At 41.5% G+C, this 18,489-nt stretch overlaps 1 protein-coding gene across 2 annotated transcripts in view; it reads right to left on the minus strand.

The window, feature by feature from the left end:
- Positions 1 to 16,350, minus strand: part of CRADD (CARD and death domain containing adaptor protein) — a 75,218-nt gene extending 58,868 nt beyond the window's left edge. The window contains exons 1-2 of one of the 2 annotated variants that reach the window (XM_054631578.2): positions 16,066 to 16,350; positions 12,503 to 12,808 (exon numbers count right to left, since the gene is read on the minus strand). In XM_054631578.2, the coding sequence (XP_054487553.1) occupies positions 12,503 to 12,800 (298 nt within the window). In that variant the 5' untranslated portion in view covers positions 12,801 to 12,808; positions 16,066 to 16,350. Of the gene's footprint in view, positions 1 to 12,502; positions 12,809 to 15,577; positions 15,848 to 16,065 lie in introns of those variants that run through there. The other variant, XM_077178754.1, reaches the window with a different exon arrangement.
- Positions 16,351 to 18,489: the final 2,139 nt, after the last annotated feature.

The raw sequence follows: 18,489 nt of genomic DNA on the forward strand, positions 1-18,489 counted from the left end.
TTGTCTGCAGATGCCAATATTTATTTTATAAATCTGAAGTCGTTGGGGAAAGCTTTGTAATAGCACATTTCCCAAATCTTAATCCTAAATCATACATTGTTTTGAGTGATTGTCCTCTGCCTCTACATCTAAGATAATTAATTTTGGTGTTCCAGACATGGCATATGCATTTTGTTCACATAAATGTTGTATTACTTTGCATCAAAATAGTTATGACTGTGATATTAAAAGATAGAATTTTTATTAGCTACCTCCAGTCAAATGAAAAAAATCAAACTGAGTAGGAAAACCTATGCCTAAGAAGGCAGTCACTGAAAACACTAGGTTTAAATGCTCATTTTCCACTTATCCTTTCCTAGACTACTGTCCTGACTGGATTTCCTACCTGGGACAGGCACCAGAGGGCTAGATGTGGAGAAACCAAGAAAATCACTGCATATGACTACACCCAGGGCAAACAACTAAATAACTATTCAGTGCAATACAACATCAAGGTAAAAGAGAGGCTTGAGGGTCACGGTGTTCAAAAACTGTAAGAGCAGAGGGCCAAAGGGGAGTTTGAAACAAGGCATCTGATGCCATTTTTCTGTCTGGAGACAGGACAGTAAAATGGAGTGGAAAGAGGTCCTATCACACCATTAGGATTCCCCCAGTCAAGCTTCCCTCTCATGGCTCTGTGCATATTCAGCTTGACAGAGCCTGGCAAAGGTTAACAACAGCTTCCTTGACACCACAGGTGTATTAAGCAAAAGAGACCCAGCATGGCTGTCCTTTCACTGTCTCTCATCCCAGTGGTTATACCACAGAAATGCTGAACAAAACCTCAGGCATCTTTTTACAGCTAAGACCTGATGGGTTAAGAAAGTTTTCAGAGCAACTGCAAGTCTGCTATAGGGGAAGGAATATTACAAATAACATAATAGATCCTACGGATGGGGAAAAATCATCAAAGCCTTATACATCCCTACAACTCCAAGGCAAGGCAAAAAACACTGATAAGTTTGTAATACTGCTTATACAAGGACAAGAAAGGATAAGGATTCCATCTGGAGAAAGTCCTTTCTTTACAACCAAGATGAGGAAATCTGTAAAGCATAGTATGAGGAGTAAGCCCATCAACTGTGGTCAAGAATCAGTGGGTATCACTACACAGCTGCAATGATGTAAGAAAAAAGCAGTAACTGTAACAGTGCATTAGAATTTGCATTTGATATATAATATCCTGGAAGAGATAAAAGATCATCTCAGCAAGCTTGAATGTCACCTCTGCAAAAGAAAGATGAACACTTTTGTAGAAGGTTACTTCAGGGTCATTTTGGTATTGACAATTTTTCCCACAAGGAAGAAATAATATCCAAAAACTTAAACACAGTATCCCATTTCAATGTCATTTTCCTAATAACCATGTAAATAACTCACAGCAGTACCTCATGGTGAGGCAAAGCAGACAGCTCTTCATACTTTATATATTCTATGTGTCAGTGACTTTTTATACCTTGTGATACCATTGGACTCAGAAGGTGGCAAGAAAGAACATGAAGTAATGATGTACTCAGTCCAAATATCCTTATGAAGGCAGAACATGCAATCCTAGAGAAAGATCCAATTAATAACTTTGCTTTCAGATCATTGAAGATGCAATACAATGACACTCATTTTACTCACAGAAATTACATTAAGCTTTTCTCTGGTACGCATGACCAATGTGCTTTGCATGCCAGAATTGAATCAACTATATGTTAAAATGTTGACTGATATATAAAATGGTTATGAACAGGAAAAGAGCAAACCGAGAATGAAAAATCTATCTAGAATGGAGAAAAGGCTCAAAAGTTGTGGCATAGGCATGACTGGAATCAGGTAAGGGGAAAGGAGGCTCTTAAGAATTCATGTAAGGGGGCATTCATGTAAAGAGGATATTCATGTTAGGGGTATAGGATTTTATATCCTGCTCCTGTATTAGTTTACTCAATAAGCACAGGACCTAACCCATTCAGAGAGTAGCTCTTCATTTTTAACATGATGATATAAATGCTTTTCTTTATGCACAAGATTAAATTAGAAGTGAGTAACTAAATAGTGAGAGCTCTATGGGAAGAAAAAGGGTTGTGGCAACAGCTCATAGAGTCAACAGAAACTGAGCAATAATAAAAGCAAAAAGCTACACTTACAGCACAGAACAGGAGAAAAGGATTTTGTTTATTGGTACGTATCTGAGAGGTATACAAATGTTAGCTGGTGCCAAATCAGAAGGGTAATTAATGCCTGGGAGTACAGAATCTCTTACTACCTTCCTCTTCCCACCAAGAACAGGCATGCTTTGATGCTCCAGGATTTATTAATTAGAGTTATTAGATCCCAAATTCCAGGATTTCTGGATATTCTGGATTTTCCAGCCATGTGTGGAAAGAGTTCATAATTAACCCACAGGCAGTAATGCAAGACAGTGATGAAGTCTGAAGAGCTCTAGGCTTGTGTGGATATGTGTATCCCAGATGATGCTGCTGACATGACAACTGTCCCAGAATGACCCTATGAGTTAAAGACAACACACAAAAATAGTGTTTGCCTGTATGGACATAAATGGGAGAGTTTGCAATTTTAAGTAGGCAGCATACTACTTAGTACAAGAAGTACTAGGAATGCTGATTGCAAATAATTCATAACCCCACCAGGAGGAACCAGTTGGAATGAAAACAGTATCAAGGCATAGACGTTCTATATATTTCTTCAACCTAGAGCTCTGAATATTCACAGACAAAACTTAGCCAATATCTGATCATATTTAACAAAAGCATGCTGAAGTTGAAAAACCAAGATGTAGTTAGTGTACTTGGTCTTGAGGGGCACTATTACCAGAGCTAGACACTAACAAAGACACACAATCTAAGTAAAAGGCCTATACACAAAAGCAAGAAGCTAGTTCTGCCTTTCCTAACACTTACAGGTAATTTAAACACAGAAGACTTACAGAGAAAGTAATGGGATTACTGTTGCTATAGTTATCAAGATTATTTTTCTGCAAGTCCCTAAGTAATTTCAGCACTTGTCAAAGAACTTTGGAATTGGAAGAAACAATATATTTGTGCATACAGAAGAAGAGAAGGAAACCCCAGAACAAGGCCCTTTTAATCAGACAACAAAAATACTCTGATACAGGAGGAATTTTACCGAATGTACTGAGTAGTGAAAGCCAAAGCTGTTAAATCATAAGTTCAAGGCAGTAAATCACAGTTCCCTTCATATCTGGCTTTGTGGGAAAAAACAAAAACAAAACAAAACCCAAACAAAACCAGGGAGAAATTCTCTTAACCAGAGCCTGGTATGCCAAGAATTTTGTAAAAGGGTGCACATACCAATGGCAAAATGAACGCTGGAGTGGACATTTAATCACACTAGGAATGTCTCTGATCAGCAGTATCATTAGTGAGGAAAACACCTTGTCATGCAGCAGGCTAGAACACGACACTCAAGTGAACAGCAGAGTTACACTCCAATGCTTCATGATATCAGTCTGAATAGAAAGGCACCACACTTTTTCTCTAAAATAACTTGATGTTTATTCTTTACTCTACTGTAGGTGGAAAATTGCAAAACGAAAGAAAAATGCTAACAGAACCCAAACAAGACACATACAACCCTGTGATATTCCCCTGGACTCCCTGTGCTTCCTTCAGTGGAAACGCAGTTGGTTTCACTCCTACAGACTCTTTATACACACATTATAGCCCAATCCTGTGGCTAATTAAAGTAAACTTGGAGCAAGTAATCCCACTGAGGCCAATGAGCATGCTAACAAGCATACAGTCACACAAACAAATGTTTGCAGCTTGAGTCTGACAATACAAATATATTAACCCAGATCTCTAAAATTAGTTATTCCAATTAAATTTTAGCAGGGCACATGCTTCCACTAATTGGAATATGGACAGCATGCAAGATGACTATTGCCTTCTGGAGACTGAGGAGCTCCTTTCAGGACTTTGTCTTGTGCAAGGTTATCAGATCAATGTAGTGCCATGCCAGGAGCTGCACAACTTTATCTTATCTCAACAGAAGCATGGTAACAGCCTTCTAATAAAAAATAGACATTGGTATTAATAATTTCTTCTTCTATATTTGACCCCTTTGTCATACTGGAAGCTGCACAATCTCTAACATACGTAACAACTTTAAAGAGACAAGTGAAGTGTGTGTATCTACCCTCTGCTCAGGAAAAGCCGTGTTGCACTCAGGTAAACAACATAAAGATCCATTTAACATTGCTATGTATGAGAACTAGGATGAATGAAACACAATGATAAATGCCAGCAAGACTCTTAGTTACAGGATCAATTCTACTCCATTCAGGTGCAAGGCAGGGACATAGTTTTATCTTCAATCCCCTTACCCCAGAACAGGTCCAAATTATTCTGCTGAAATCCATGCACAATTTCTGAGGAAACTTAGGGGAATTAAGGAGGGGAAGCACACCACACAAAGGCCAGCACACCAACTCAGAAGCTGCCTTAATTAGCCCAGGTGAAAAAAGGAGAGGAACTCAACCCTATCTCTTCCTAGGACTTAAAAAAGTTCTTTCAATTACTGGAAAGGACTTTATTCAAATTTCAATAAATGAGCTCTCTCTTGGAGCTATGCCTCCACAAAATATATACAAACACAGCTGAGGGGGCACTGCTTATATAAACCATAGATGAGCTTATCAGGGAAGTGTCTAAGACATTAGGTCACAAGGAGGTATCCTACCTGTCACACTGTGGGGCGATATCAACATGACACTATTCCATGTGAAAAGCTGCACCTCACTGGCAGGACACAGCCCTATCTGCCAGGAGGTGCTGCAAACACCCACAGGGCTCAGCACCGTGGGTGAAATGGCCAGAGAAAGGCCTAGCCATGCACCCACCAGCAGTGATGAGAGAGGCACTGCACTGCTTGGCGTGGCTGACAGGCAGCCTGGGACCTGCCCAGAGCAGCCTCGGCAGTGCCTGGGCACCTGGCTGAAAGCACAACCAGCAGCTTGCTGGGGAATGATCTAAGGCTCCCCGTTTAGAATCCAGGTGTGCCTGCAAGAGGAATGCCCTGAGAATCCTGAGTTAATTTCTACTGCAAACAGCTGGATAGCATTTCTAGCTATAACCTGAAGTTGCTTTTAAAACAAGCACTTTGCAGATGTACTCACCAGATCCACCAAGAGTACATTAACCAAGGGGATGATGTAAGAGTGTTCTGCCACCCTAACTGCAGCAATTGCTGGTCAAGAATATGGATATTAAACTAATCTTATGTGGGATGTAGGAGAACTGGATGACAAGGAAATAAATGACTTTTTAATTAAATGGAAGAGGAGTATGAATAAAGGACATGTCAGTTTCAAAAGCTGAGCAAACAAAGCCATTGCCTACAGTGAGTAAAATCATAGAAAAACTGGAATGAAAAGGAAAGCCAGTACTTTTTAGAATCTCTATGCAAAGAATATATTTATTTAACTTTCTCAGTGGTTACTTTGCCAAGGACTCCTATGCCCCTGCTTAAAGGGAGTACCTGCCTGTGGAGGGAGCCTACCTGCCACCAGAGCCAGCTAGAGATCCCTGGGGCTGCCAGGGCTTAGTCAGCCCTTCACCTGTTGAAGTCCTTTTACTCATTCCTAGTACGTATTTTATTAGAAAAATCAAAAACTGAAATAGGCTGTTTGTTAAAAAACTCAACATATCATTAACTACAAATGAAACCTAAGACTTTTCAAAGCACATGCATAGGACTAAAACTGCCTTCTTTAAAGCCAAGGGGAGCTTACCCTTGACCTCAACAGGAGAAGGGTTGAGTGAGCTTGGGTTAACGATGAGTACTTTTGAAAATCTCAGGCAAAGTACTGAAACAGTAAGATTAAGAAGGCTGACAGAAGAAGTGGTGCACTAGTATGGATTTATTTACCTTGATCCAGTGCATTAATGCTTATTTCCTGCACATACAAACCACCTTATATAAATCAAATTGGCTCCTTCTCTAAATGCAAACTGGAAGGAACACTGAAGCTTCACTTCAGTTTGCAGCAGTGGAGACAGTCAAAACACGTGTACCACTCCTCACCAATACATCAAAATATGAGGTTTTCTCATTCCCAAGAATGAATTACTCAATTACAAGTTTCCTCAGGTACTCTGGAGCATATGTTATTGTGTATCTGAGGGGCACAAGGGACATTAATTAGCATCAACAAATTTATTCACAGAAAAAGCAAGAGCAGGAAGAAAAAAAGAAACTGACATACTGAAACAATGGCCTAATGGGAAAAGAAGCAACAAGACTGGTTTTCCATTTACATGATTGCAAAGTAGATAAAAATTGGCTTTAAAAGTCTTGTTTACAAAACAATAAATGTCCTAACAAGGTAAACAGTATCACTTAGAGGTAATGAATGATATTTGGGTGCTCTAGTTCTCCTTCACATAAACAAATATATGACTGTAAACAGATATGGAATGAAAACTTAATTGCATATGGCAGTGCAGGGAGGGTTTCAAGATGCACTAACCATGTGTAATTAACTGTATCCTAGAGGAACCTGAGAAACATAATTCCTGATTAGCCACCAGTTAGATGGACATCGAAGCTACAACCACGATCCTCTTAGACCGGTGGTCCAACCTTTCAACCACTGTGCAGGGCACCCATTCAGTCCATACCTTCCCAGCTAGCCACAAGAATGCTACAATAGCGCGCTGAAAGCCTTGCTGAAATCAATTAAATGAAATCTGCTGCCTATTCACAGAGGCAGATGTTTTATTATAGAAGGCAAGAATCAAGTTGCTTAAGCTTGTTTTACCTGTGGTGTACCCAAGGTGGCTCTTCCCTGTTACTTTACTGCATTTTGTGCATTTGGCTTACCACAGCCTACCAAACATGACAAAAAACAGCCTCTCAAAGACATAGTCCAGCTCCCTCAGATATATCCCATCCAGCTCCATGGATTTGTGGAGAACACTGCTTGGAATCAATCCCTTCATATGAGATCACCGAGCCCTACAGTCATCTTTAATCTGCTGAAGTATTATAACAATATGAGAGAGCAGCAAAGTCTGATGATTGGCCAGGTCTTGGCAACCTTTGTGATCCAGTCCTTTGGGAAGCAGCAAACTTTGGAAGGCATCAGATCTGGTCAGCACATGGAGGTCTCCACTTCCTACACCAGGGAGTCTTCAATACCAGTTACCGATTGCTTCCTCTTAGTGGCATTGGTTAAGAGTAGTTGATTGAGCACAGCTGGTCTAAACACCTCTCGTGCCAGAACTCACTCCTCCTTTCTTGTTTCCAGGCCTATATGTTTTATTAAATCTATATTATTAATATTAGCCTCACATATTTGTGTTACTGAGTACAACACCAAGTATGGGTATATCTTTCCATTAACTTACCTGAAAGAAACTGCTTGAGGCTGGAAACAAGACTTCCTAATACCGATGCCTAAAATTTAGGCCTCTCAAAGTGAAAAAGTAGGATATAAGCAGCATAAAGCCAGCTACTTATGAACATGACAAAAAAATAAAGCAAGCAGATGCTACTTAAATTGAAAGAAAAAGAAGGAAAAAAATATCTATACACATATTAAACCAAAAATACATACATAGAATGCTCCATAGTACCAGAGATGTCAATGACTTGTCCATGTCATGATGCATACGGTTCATATTGAGTGCGTGCACAAACCTTTACTGCCAGACTTCACAGATCTCACTGCGGTCAGGAACACAGCCAAAGCCATAAATGTAACACCCGATTTTCAGGGGAGATGGGAATGTGGAAAAGAGTTTGGGAAATTCTCCTTTGAGGATGCCTTTGAACAGCTCCAGATAACCAGAGGACATTTCCTGCAGCCTCCAGGCGTTAGGATGTGGCACAAGGGCATTCCTTCATCTCCAGGTCAACCAAGTGAGGCCAAGACTGCTAAGCCCATCCCTTTCCTTCATACATACATGTGAGGAAACTCCCCCTTCTGCCACTAGACTATACAAGAGAGGGGAGGGAAAGAGAAGAAAGGAAAAAAACTACAGACTTCTGTCCACGATTTTAGAGAGAGAAAAGGGATTCCTCAGCTGCTTTTCCTATCTGACATCTAAATGGAAAAGGCAAGAGATCAGGCTGTTTCCTTACTGCATTAGATGGGAGAGCAAGCAGGATAGGAAGAAGGCAGGAAGCAGCCAACAAAAGGTAAGAAGAGATACTAAAATTATGTACTAATGCTTTTGCATTTGAATCCAAATTCTTAGAAATCCACAACCCAGCAGTGGAAAAAGGACTTTGGGAAGGCTGGCAGGGGATGGAGGGAAGTTTGGCTTTCTTGGGATATGTACATGTTTTGCTTTGCTTTGTATCTGCATGCTTCATCCAAAGGGTTAAACAACATGAAGATTTCTACAGCTATACAACAACACACACTCCCCACACATCCAGGGAAAAACCTCAACCAGGCTAAAATTTGTTCAAATGAACACCCAAGTCTAGCAGGACGCTAATGTTTACCAGGTACCACAACAAAATTATGCATTAGAAAATATTCCCTGCCTAGTTGTGAGAGTACAGCTTTCCCATGGCAATTCTGATGCCCTAAATTCACTAACATTTGCCAGATAGAAGCAGCTGCTCTAGGACTCCTTTGGCAAACACCGTATCTCACTTTTTTGTTCTCAGTATGCTGCAATTTCCTGTGGAATGAAGAAGTCATCTATACTACAAAGAGGTGCAGTACTAACACTTTTAGAAGTAAATTATTTTACAGCACATATATTATGGAGAGAAATAGAATACTTGGGCTGAGAAATTCCCAAGCGGAGAGAGATTAGAAAAACAATCTGATAAACAAACACCATCAAAACTTGTATTTTTTTTAATTCAGTGCAAAATATATTGGGTAACTGTTGCTGTTCCTAGAAAGAAGGGAATTCTGTTGCCAACAGCTGTAGTTTTTCATAGGAATTATAAGACTATATTGAAGATTTATGCTCCTGACAAAGGCATAAAGCTATCCAAACTAGGGCAGAAAAACCAGAACAGTCATTTCCCAATGAAACAGACACACATTACTTTTGTTAACTCTTACTATGGCAGAAGTTTTGATCTTCAAAACCAGAAACTCATGCTGTGGTTGATGTTTATAATGATTAAGTCTTGCAATGCCACTCTGCACAGGGTGAACTAGCTTATCACAGGTTGTTATACAAGCCAGAAAGATACCCTATCACCTTTAAATCAATTCAAGTCATAAATACTTACCTCCAAAAGCACATGACTTTAAACTCCCTTCTTGAGATTTTGGAGTTTTACAACTATGCTTTCCCCAGGTTATGAAAAAAGAATGAGGGTTCCCTTACGAGAAAGGGGACCCTAGGCAAAAGGCTGTCTTTGCATGAAGTAAACAAGCAAGGGGAAGAAATCTCGAGTCTCTTTGCTTCAGTTACACAGATGCAAGTGGCCCTATCTGCCTGCACATCACCCTCCTGATTCTCATGGAAAAACTATTCCTTGTGCTCTGCAGGATTAAGGTCTTCTGTGTTCAATGGAACTACATCAGATGACAGAATACAGAACTATTATTTTTAAGTCAACTGACATTCAGCAATAAAACTCAGGATATCAGAGGTTTTAAAGTTCATTTATTTGCAAGCAGCCAAACAGCATAGTCTGTGTTGAATCCTGGGCCAATTTACAGCTCTACTCTATGCTGTTCCATGAACATTACACCGAGTTACACAACTTGGGAATCAATAAATCCATTGCCTTGAAAGAATTTGCTCAAAGATTCACAATGAGTCAGTGGCAGCATCTTGCCTAGATCTCAGACTTTGGCTTCCATTTTGCAGTTGCTTGGTCCACCAGATCATATTTATACAATATCAACAAAAATATTTTTCTTTCTGAAATTGCTGTTTGTTTGATTTGTCGGTTTGGGCTTGTTTTTTACTAGGAAAAGAAAATAAACTAAAAGTTTCTAGAAAATTATGGTTGTGATTTTCTTTAACCAACTATATTTCTCAGCTGTAGGAAGGACAGAAAGCATGATCTCTTTGAATAAAATGCAAAATAATTCAAAGGCCTACATAAAAAAATCACTGTGTACATCCCAGTTTTCAGGTTCAGATGGACATAATCTAATAGTCTATTTAATTACTAACTTGAAAAATCCTACATGTAACCTCAGAGAAGCAAAAGATGAAAATAAAACCTTCCATCAAGGATCAATTTACTACCACTCCTTAGTCCTGCAAAACGGGCTGTAAAAACAGAGGATATTTTCCTTAGCAGAATCTTAAGTGACCATAAGCAAGTGAACAGAAAGCATTCCATTTCCATAGTATTTATGATCCAAAGGAAAAAAAAAATTAAAATCTGGGGACTTAAAACCAACTTCCATTTTAAAAGTTTTAGGGTCTAAAAGAAGAATAGTGTATATGTGGCAAGCTTTTTTCACCACAAATGGCTTCTTTAAAACAAATTACCATTGACAAATAATCAGTTAGAAGAGGAGTTTCCAATAAGGCAGAAGTTAAGTTATCTAGCATGGCACTAGAGAACACACTTAATTTTAAATGTGCTTATAGTTTTATTAGAGCCAATGGTTTTTTCCATGCTTAAGGCTAAGCATATGTTCGTGTACTCCGCCAAGACAAAAGCTTCCAAGTCTGTTGTTAGAATGCAAAGCGAAGCTTTTTATCCCAAACCACATTTTCTTGCATGTAATCAGCCCTGATGCTGCCACCATAGTTTCCAATTCATTCCAGGGCGCACTCAGCATTTATGAGGGCACAGATGGTGCTCTCTTTCTTGGGTTTCCAAAGAACATGCCTAAATATTAAAACAAACTTGGCTTTCTGCCTCCTATCCTGTTCTTACTCTCTGTATTGCCACCATAAAAGTAACAGTAACCTTTGATCTAACCTGGAAGCCTTTTCTAATTAACACAATTTGGCAATAGGACTATCAAGTACTGTCAGCCCACTCAAAACCAGAGAACCTGATATGCAGAAATCCAGCACACTAGTCACAAGTGATCAAGAGCAGGAACAAGCAATCCACAAAACAACCAAAAGGACAAAAATTGGTAACAATTTTTTCGGTAACAAACTACACGATACCGACGGTATTTAATGGCTGTGTATGTCTGGAACACACACAAGATTATTCAGCAGCTTAAACAGCAATTATCAAATAAAGAGGCTGATTTGTAAGGCAAATAAAGAGCACTAGCATGACAGTATTTAAGTGAGCAAGGCCTTTTCCAGCACACTCAATGCCATAGTTTGCATTATGCTGAGAACTTTTAGGCAGCACAGGACGTTTATTCCCAAATTTTGAAAATTATTTACTCATCTCCAAGCACGCACACACCAACGTACACAGAGACCAACAGAAAGACCAGCTGTCAGAATATTCCATGAAAAATGTCCTAAGGTAAGATAATCTCAGATTTGTCCAGCAGATCTTGACAAATGTTCTTGAACATGCAGCTAACTGAGACGCAGGTGGACATGATGGTCAACAGGTCTTAGCCACCCTTCTTCACAGGCTTTCAGTCTCACGCAAAGCACACTGACACTGGAAAAATCACATGTCATGTGCATCAAAGTAGGTATGACCACACTCCAATGGGGGTACAGCAGGAGGGAAGGGCTTGGAGAAACATTGATCATACTGCTTGGAAAAAATGTTCCCAAGTGAGGACTATTTTACTACCTTGCTGGTAACATGAGGTTAGCAGCCAGTGCATGCTGCCAGAAATGTGCATTTAAAGCAATTGTCTTGATTTCAAAACAGCTCAGCAACTGCATGCATAAACTGGTAAAGAAATCACATCTGAACAAACATCTAGTCTAGAAAACTAGTTTTAGAAGTACATTTAAATGCCAAAAAGCCATAGATTATAGTAAATAATCAGTTAGCTCCTAAATTTCTTTTAAAAATAAGCAACGGCTAGTAATTTTGCAAGTAATGATCCTAGATATTTGCACTCCACTAAATATAATAAACTAAATAAATCTAAATTAGCATATACTACTAAATAAAAATTACATTAAAATCATAATAAAAGTAAACAAATAAAAACTCTGTAAATATAAATGATTCCTGAACAAACCACTGTAAAACTAACATAAATGAAACAGTATTTGATATGGATGGCAAAGACACTGTTCTGCAGCTAGTCAAAATTACTTTTCATAGCCCATTCCCTTTGAGGCAATGGATTATGGGTCCTCCTATATGCTAGCCTCTCCCAAGGTAGCCTTTCCTGCTGTCTCCTTGTGTCCTGAAACTCAGCCCTGTTCATGTCTCAAACTTTGCAATATTTCCTGGTGTTTGAGTAGCTTCCAGGAAATTAAGGCTGTTCCCTTTTCTTGGTATCATGAGTTTACATGACACATGACTTGAAATTACTGGTATATTCAATACTTTTGAAATTATGGCTTGAGAACAAGCTTCAAAATAGCAGCAACAGCAACTCTGGCCTTACCTGAAGGATCTTGTATTGTCATTTCCTTACGCTTCCGCATCAGCTTGTCCTTAACCCACGGGAACTCCTGCAAGGAATCCAAGAACACATCAAAAGCTTTGGGTCCTCTGGTGGGGAGAATATCAAGGAGCATCATAGTTTTCCTCTGACTAGTGGTTTGGGCTTTTATTTCTTGAACATGACTGTCTGTGAGAATCCCTTCTTGGTAGAGATACTGAATAACGAGTCCATCCACCAGCACCTCTGTGCAGAGCTCCAGGCGCAGGGAGCGTAAAAGCTGCTTGTCTCTGGCATCCATCAGGCAACCTAGAGTGTGCAAAAAAGGAGTAAGGAAATGTGTGAAGATTAAAATACTTCAACCTTTAACATCCAGAAGTGATTTCTGAACATCTAAAAGTGATGTCTGACACCTGTCAACCTTCAGAGAAAACTCCAAACTCAGAATCACCAACCTGGCAAAACTACTAATGATCCCCATCATCTTCTTTCCACTCAGATTTCACTGTCACACAAGGTAAAATGATCCAGTTTCTGGGAAATACTAGACAAAAATAGAACATTTGGGTTTGCAAAGACCAGTCCTTTGCTGGAGTGAAACCCATGCCAAATAATCCTGCTAGTTTAGGTCCATACTAAAGGCAGCTAGGGTACTTGCCAGTCCTTAAGAGACACTAACCCCCCCAAAATTAAAGAGATACCACACCTGACCACTGATACAATTACAAAAACAGCAGCAGTACAGAAGCAGCAGGGACAGAATCAGCAGGTAGCTTTGGCCTACAAGATGCAATTCAAGTTTAAGAGGGGTAGAAACATACCTTAGGTATCAGGTCATTCTCACCCCTGAATCATCCTGGAAGACAGCTCTGGAACTCAACTGTTCTGATGAGAAGAAACTTTCTTTGAATTTCCACCTCAAATTTGTCCCCTTCTATTTATAGGCATTTCTTCTGCCAAAACTGTTCCTTAGCTTAAATAGCTCTTCTCCCTCTCTTCTAATGTGTTCACAGGAAGGCATCAGATGCCCTCTGCCAGCTTCTATGTCACTTGACTAACACTCTGACTAGACAAAAACTGAAAAAGATGCACTTTATAGCCACTCTTCAAAAGAATAATCAGGGTCCAGAAAGACCAAACAGCTCATCCAAGATCAAGTCAGCAGTCCATGCCAGACCTTCAAACCAAATCAAAGTGTCTCGCCCAGTCCTTAATGACAAACATATCCCTGGGCCCACTAATGGCACTTGAAAAAGAAAATGACAGGACAACACAATTAAATACCTTTTCATTACTAAATAATGAAGTCAAAAAATAGCAGCAAGTGTTGAGTGTGATTACCAAGAGGGTTTCTCACAACTAAACTAGACACTGCTGTTTGAACCACTAGACCTTGCAGAAACTCTACTTCGTTCAGCTAGAGGATACAAGCAAGGAGAGACAGAATTTTCAAAGCTTTTGCATGAAAGCTGATGAGGTCTTTTTACATCAGAGGTGCCTGCTGACTCCCAGGGCCCCATCAAAATTGTGTGGTTGGCCTGGTTGTTAAAATCCAGGAGGGTGACCAACAGAACATACTGGCATGTAAACAGCACCTTCGACAGAATGCAAGAGCACAGAGTCATGAGAGAGAGACTGGAAAACCCTGTCTCACCCTGACATCCTCTGACAAAGCCACTTTCCAAAAATGCTTTCATCAAGTGTCAAAAGCACTGCTGGAAAGCATCTTGCTGGAGGACTCCATCTTTCCTGGGCTACCCACTGTATTTCTCATCTACTGAAGTGAATTTCAAGGTGCTTACCTTCTGTCTAGGGATCATGTGGGAATCAAACACTGCTATGCCAGCCCACGTCCCTAAGAAATGCTAGTTTGCCAAGCACAGTTCAAACATCAAACTCCATCATAGACTGAGGCAGTGCAAGCAAGGAGATGGAAAAAGAGCAGGCAGGAAAGAGAACTGGATTTTCCCACTTGATGTTAGGTTGCTAATTTTGGACAGGTGAAGCTGAAGATTCTGGTCTCCAACACATAGAACCTTTACACTACAGAAAGCAATCTCTGGACTAGAGCAAAATTCAGGCAGTAAATCCTACTACTTCTTCCTTCTAGGAGAACACCGTTGAGCTCATGAAGCACTTGCAGAGTTCAAGAAAGGCATCCAGCAGCACCTCTGAGGGTGTCATCTAAACCCAGGCAGAAAACTGCTTCAGATACTACAGAATTTTTGTGTTTCACATTCTGAATGGGCCCCAAGAGTCCCCATTCAGGAGCCTCCTCACATGCTGGATGACTGTACAGAATTTGTCAAGTTCGTCTTCTTCCCAACCAAAGCAGCCAACACTTTACAAATCAAAGGTTTGCACCTTTGAGCATTGAGAAATGCCTGTCAAGCCAGGAATCAGAAAGGAGAATTTCCGCTGTAAAAGCCCTTTGCCTTGCTGACGGCAGAGGGCACACAACTGAGGGTTTAAAAGTCCTGGCACTGGCCTGGTAAATTTCCAGGATGGGGCATACTGATTTCTAAGGTCTTTTTAAAGATAAAGTATTTCTTTGTGTGTGTTTACTGTGAGAATCAAATGTCTGAGTTAGGAACTAAGCAGCTAGGTATGGAAATGTATCAGGATTTTGATGTGTAACAGTGTTGGGACAGAGTGCAACAGCTTTAGTGCAACACAGAATTAACAAGTTCATTTTAATCACAGCCTGTATCTAGGGGTTCAAAGTAAGCTCTGAATTAAATTTAGTCGAGTAATTTCACAGAAAATGAAAAATATGAGATGTCCATTTACCCAAAATATGACTCAAGCATTCCCCAGATATGTCTCAAAATTGACCTTTTCCATTATAAAGCCAAATTTTAAGAAATATAGCCCATGACCTGCTGAATGAGCACAGTCCTTGACTCATCCCCACACCAACACAAGCAGGTTTGCATTTTTCTGGATCTGACAGAGTAACTGTCCATGAAGGGGGACAAAACTTTTGATAAGAACCCCTTCTGACACTAAAAAGGCACATTCACTCACTTTTCTTGCTAGACACATTTCACCGTTTTCTGGAACACCCACTGCACTCACCTGCCTAACCCATGAATTATTCTGGCTCTCACAGCAAGCCTGTGGGTCAAAAGTCTTACACATCCCCCCACCCCGCCAGAAATTTAAAAAAAAATTAAAAAATTAAAAAAAGAAGCAGCAAGTTTTGCTTTTAACGTCTTCCCTGCCGAGGAGTGGCAGCTGCTGCTCCGGTAACAGCCAGGGCCAGCTGCCCGCACGGCGGCCCGAGCCCCCTCAGGCAGCTGCAGCCCCCGGCCTTCCTCCCGTCCCGGCCTCCCGCCGGGCAGGGCTGCGCCAGTGGAGGCGGCCCCGCCGCCCCGGCCCGGCCCGGCCTCCCCGCCGAAGCCCGGCCCCTGCCCCGGCCCCCGACCAGCTCCGCGGCACCGCTCTGCCGCTTCCCCCTCGTCGGCGCCTGGGGCGGGACGGGACGAACCAAGTGGAGCCGTCGGCAGCGCCCGGGGGAGCGAGCAGTGTGCGGGAAGCGCCCGCGGCTCCCGCCCCGTACTTACACGAGGGGAGCGGGAAGCTACCCAGGACGCGCCGGCGCCCGCGGAGCTTGCGCGGGGAGCACCATCTTTGTTGAAGGCAGGAGGGCTCGGCCGGAAGCCGCCGCCGCCGCCCTGCTGCGGGCCGGCCGAGGAGGGGCGGCCGCTCCCGGCCCGCCAGCGCGGGAGGGGCCCGCGGCCGCCATGTCAGCTGCGGGCAGCCGGGCCCGGGCGGCAGCAGCCGCGGCTGGGGAAGCGGCCCGGTGGGGCCGCCGCCGCCCGGTGCCGCCGCCGCCGCCGCCCGGTGCCGCCGCCGCCGCCGCCGCTGCCGCTGCTCGGTGCCGCCGCCGGGGCGAGGGCGGGAGCGGGAGGTGTCTCCGCCAAGGAGGCGCCTTTCCCGGAGTTCGGAGGACCTGCTGCGCTCTCAGGAGTCAGGGCGGTGGGGTGTTTAGTGAGGGGAGGGGTTGTGTCTAAAATTAAATTAGAAATGACGAAATTAGAGTTTTAATGACATTAGAAACAGCTGATCTCATTACTCTCTAGGCACACTGGTTCCTATTTTTGAATATGCGCTAAACTGAACTTCATCGTGGTGCTGGCATCCTCATATCAAACACAGAGCAGTATTATATCGAATACTGTACACATTTGGCTTCATTACTCTCACCTGGACAGCCTAAAAATGAACAAACTTTAACAGATGAAAATAATTTGTTCAAGTAAGAGCTGGCCTGTGTCTACCACATTGCTATGCACACTCTTGTTGTTTTATTCCTCTATTACTGAATGCTGTATTATTCACTTAATTTTATACGGATGCCTGGAAGTGAAATACAGTAGAAAAGAGAAGACGGTGATTCACAGCACTGTAAAAATGAGGCAGTGTCACTTTCACTCACACATCATGAAATAACTTTTTTCCATCTTTGCATAGGTGTCAGGTGTCACACGGGATTGAGTGGTGTCAGCCCTTTTTCTTTCATGTCGGGACCGCAATGGCGATGAAAGGGGAAAAAAAAAGATCTTCCAGTGCTGGCACGTACTACCTTTGAAGCTGCAGGCAGGCACAGCAAGCTGGCTGTGGTCTGCACAGCGTGCTAATACCTACCCTCTGGAAAAGCAGGAAAGGTGGTTGCTGCACTGCTGCTAGAAACGTCATCACCTTGTGAATCCCATTTGTACACTCTGTTTGGACTAATCGTACAAATTTAAGGGTATTTGAAATACTTAAGGGTATTTGGAAGCTGGTGGTGGAAACCTTTACGTGCCTTTCCTAGATACTGTACCCAAGAAATACTTGCCATTGAAAAATGTAGCCAAGAGTAGAGTTCACGTTCTGCCTATACTTAACATGATATTTATCTACAAGATTTTGCATAAAGATAGGCAGCCACACTCAAGAATCTTAAATCCTTTTCCTTTGATTTTCCTGTGGCTGACAGTTGAGAATTTATGTAGACACAGAATGTAAATCAGCCTTAAAGGCAAAGTTTGTATGCTGGTTTTAAGAAATGTTTTTTAAAAATGGATACACATGTCATGTGGCCACCTTCTGCAGAGATGCTACTTATTTGGCAGTTTTCAAGCAGTGTTTTGGTTTGATGACATAACACTTTTATCTGTAATTATTTGCAGGTAATAAATTGGATACAGGGGTTTAAATTGCTTGTGAATAATTGATAAATAATATTACAATACGTCTGATAAACCAAGGTAAATATTTTTTTTGTCTCAGGCACATGTTAGTCTTCTAGGAATGCAGACATAAAAATATCAAACGCTCCTCTGGGTTGTTTCAGAGCAGTGCTTTAACATATTTGACAACACTGGAAGCCACACAAGTAACTCATCATCGGTGACTCCAAGACAAGAAGTATGCTGCTGTTGTAGCCAAAGTGCAGCTGAGGTGGTTTTAAATTTTCTAGCCATGACATTTGTAATAGTAGTTGTGAGGAGATGCATTTGTGAACAGTCCAGAGCAGCTCTGGGGAGCAGAGACACCACAAATGTCTACACGATCATTCCTCAGCACAGCACTACACAGCTACTGAGAGCTTCTTGTCCCTTCTTGTACTTCTGATTGTCACTGCTGGTTTTTTTTTTATTTCTTTCAGTCATGATCTAAGGAACTGTATTATATCTGGAACTGGAGTGACCAAACTTGGAGACTTCAGAGAATCTCATCATTGCAATCCTGACAGCTGCTTTTAATTGCAGATAATGTGGCTGCATTTTAAAATAGAAAATTAGAACAAGCAGTTACATCACTTCATTTAATGTATCTTTTTGCCAGATGAGGCAATTTGGTTTTTTAATTTTATACTATCCAAGAATGTCTTAGAAAGTTAGCAAAACATATGGATATGCACAGAGCAACTCCAGATTCCACCCAAGGAAATTACAGCAGTTACACAGTCAGCATTTAGTCATGTATTTGCTTGCAGCCTG

This window comes from Agelaius phoeniceus, chromosome 5 (genome assembly GCF_051311805.1).
Source record: "Agelaius phoeniceus isolate bAgePho1 chromosome 5, bAgePho1.hap1, whole genome shotgun sequence".
NCBI classification, from domain to species: domain Eukaryota; kingdom Metazoa; phylum Chordata; class Aves; order Passeriformes; family Icteridae; genus Agelaius; species Agelaius phoeniceus.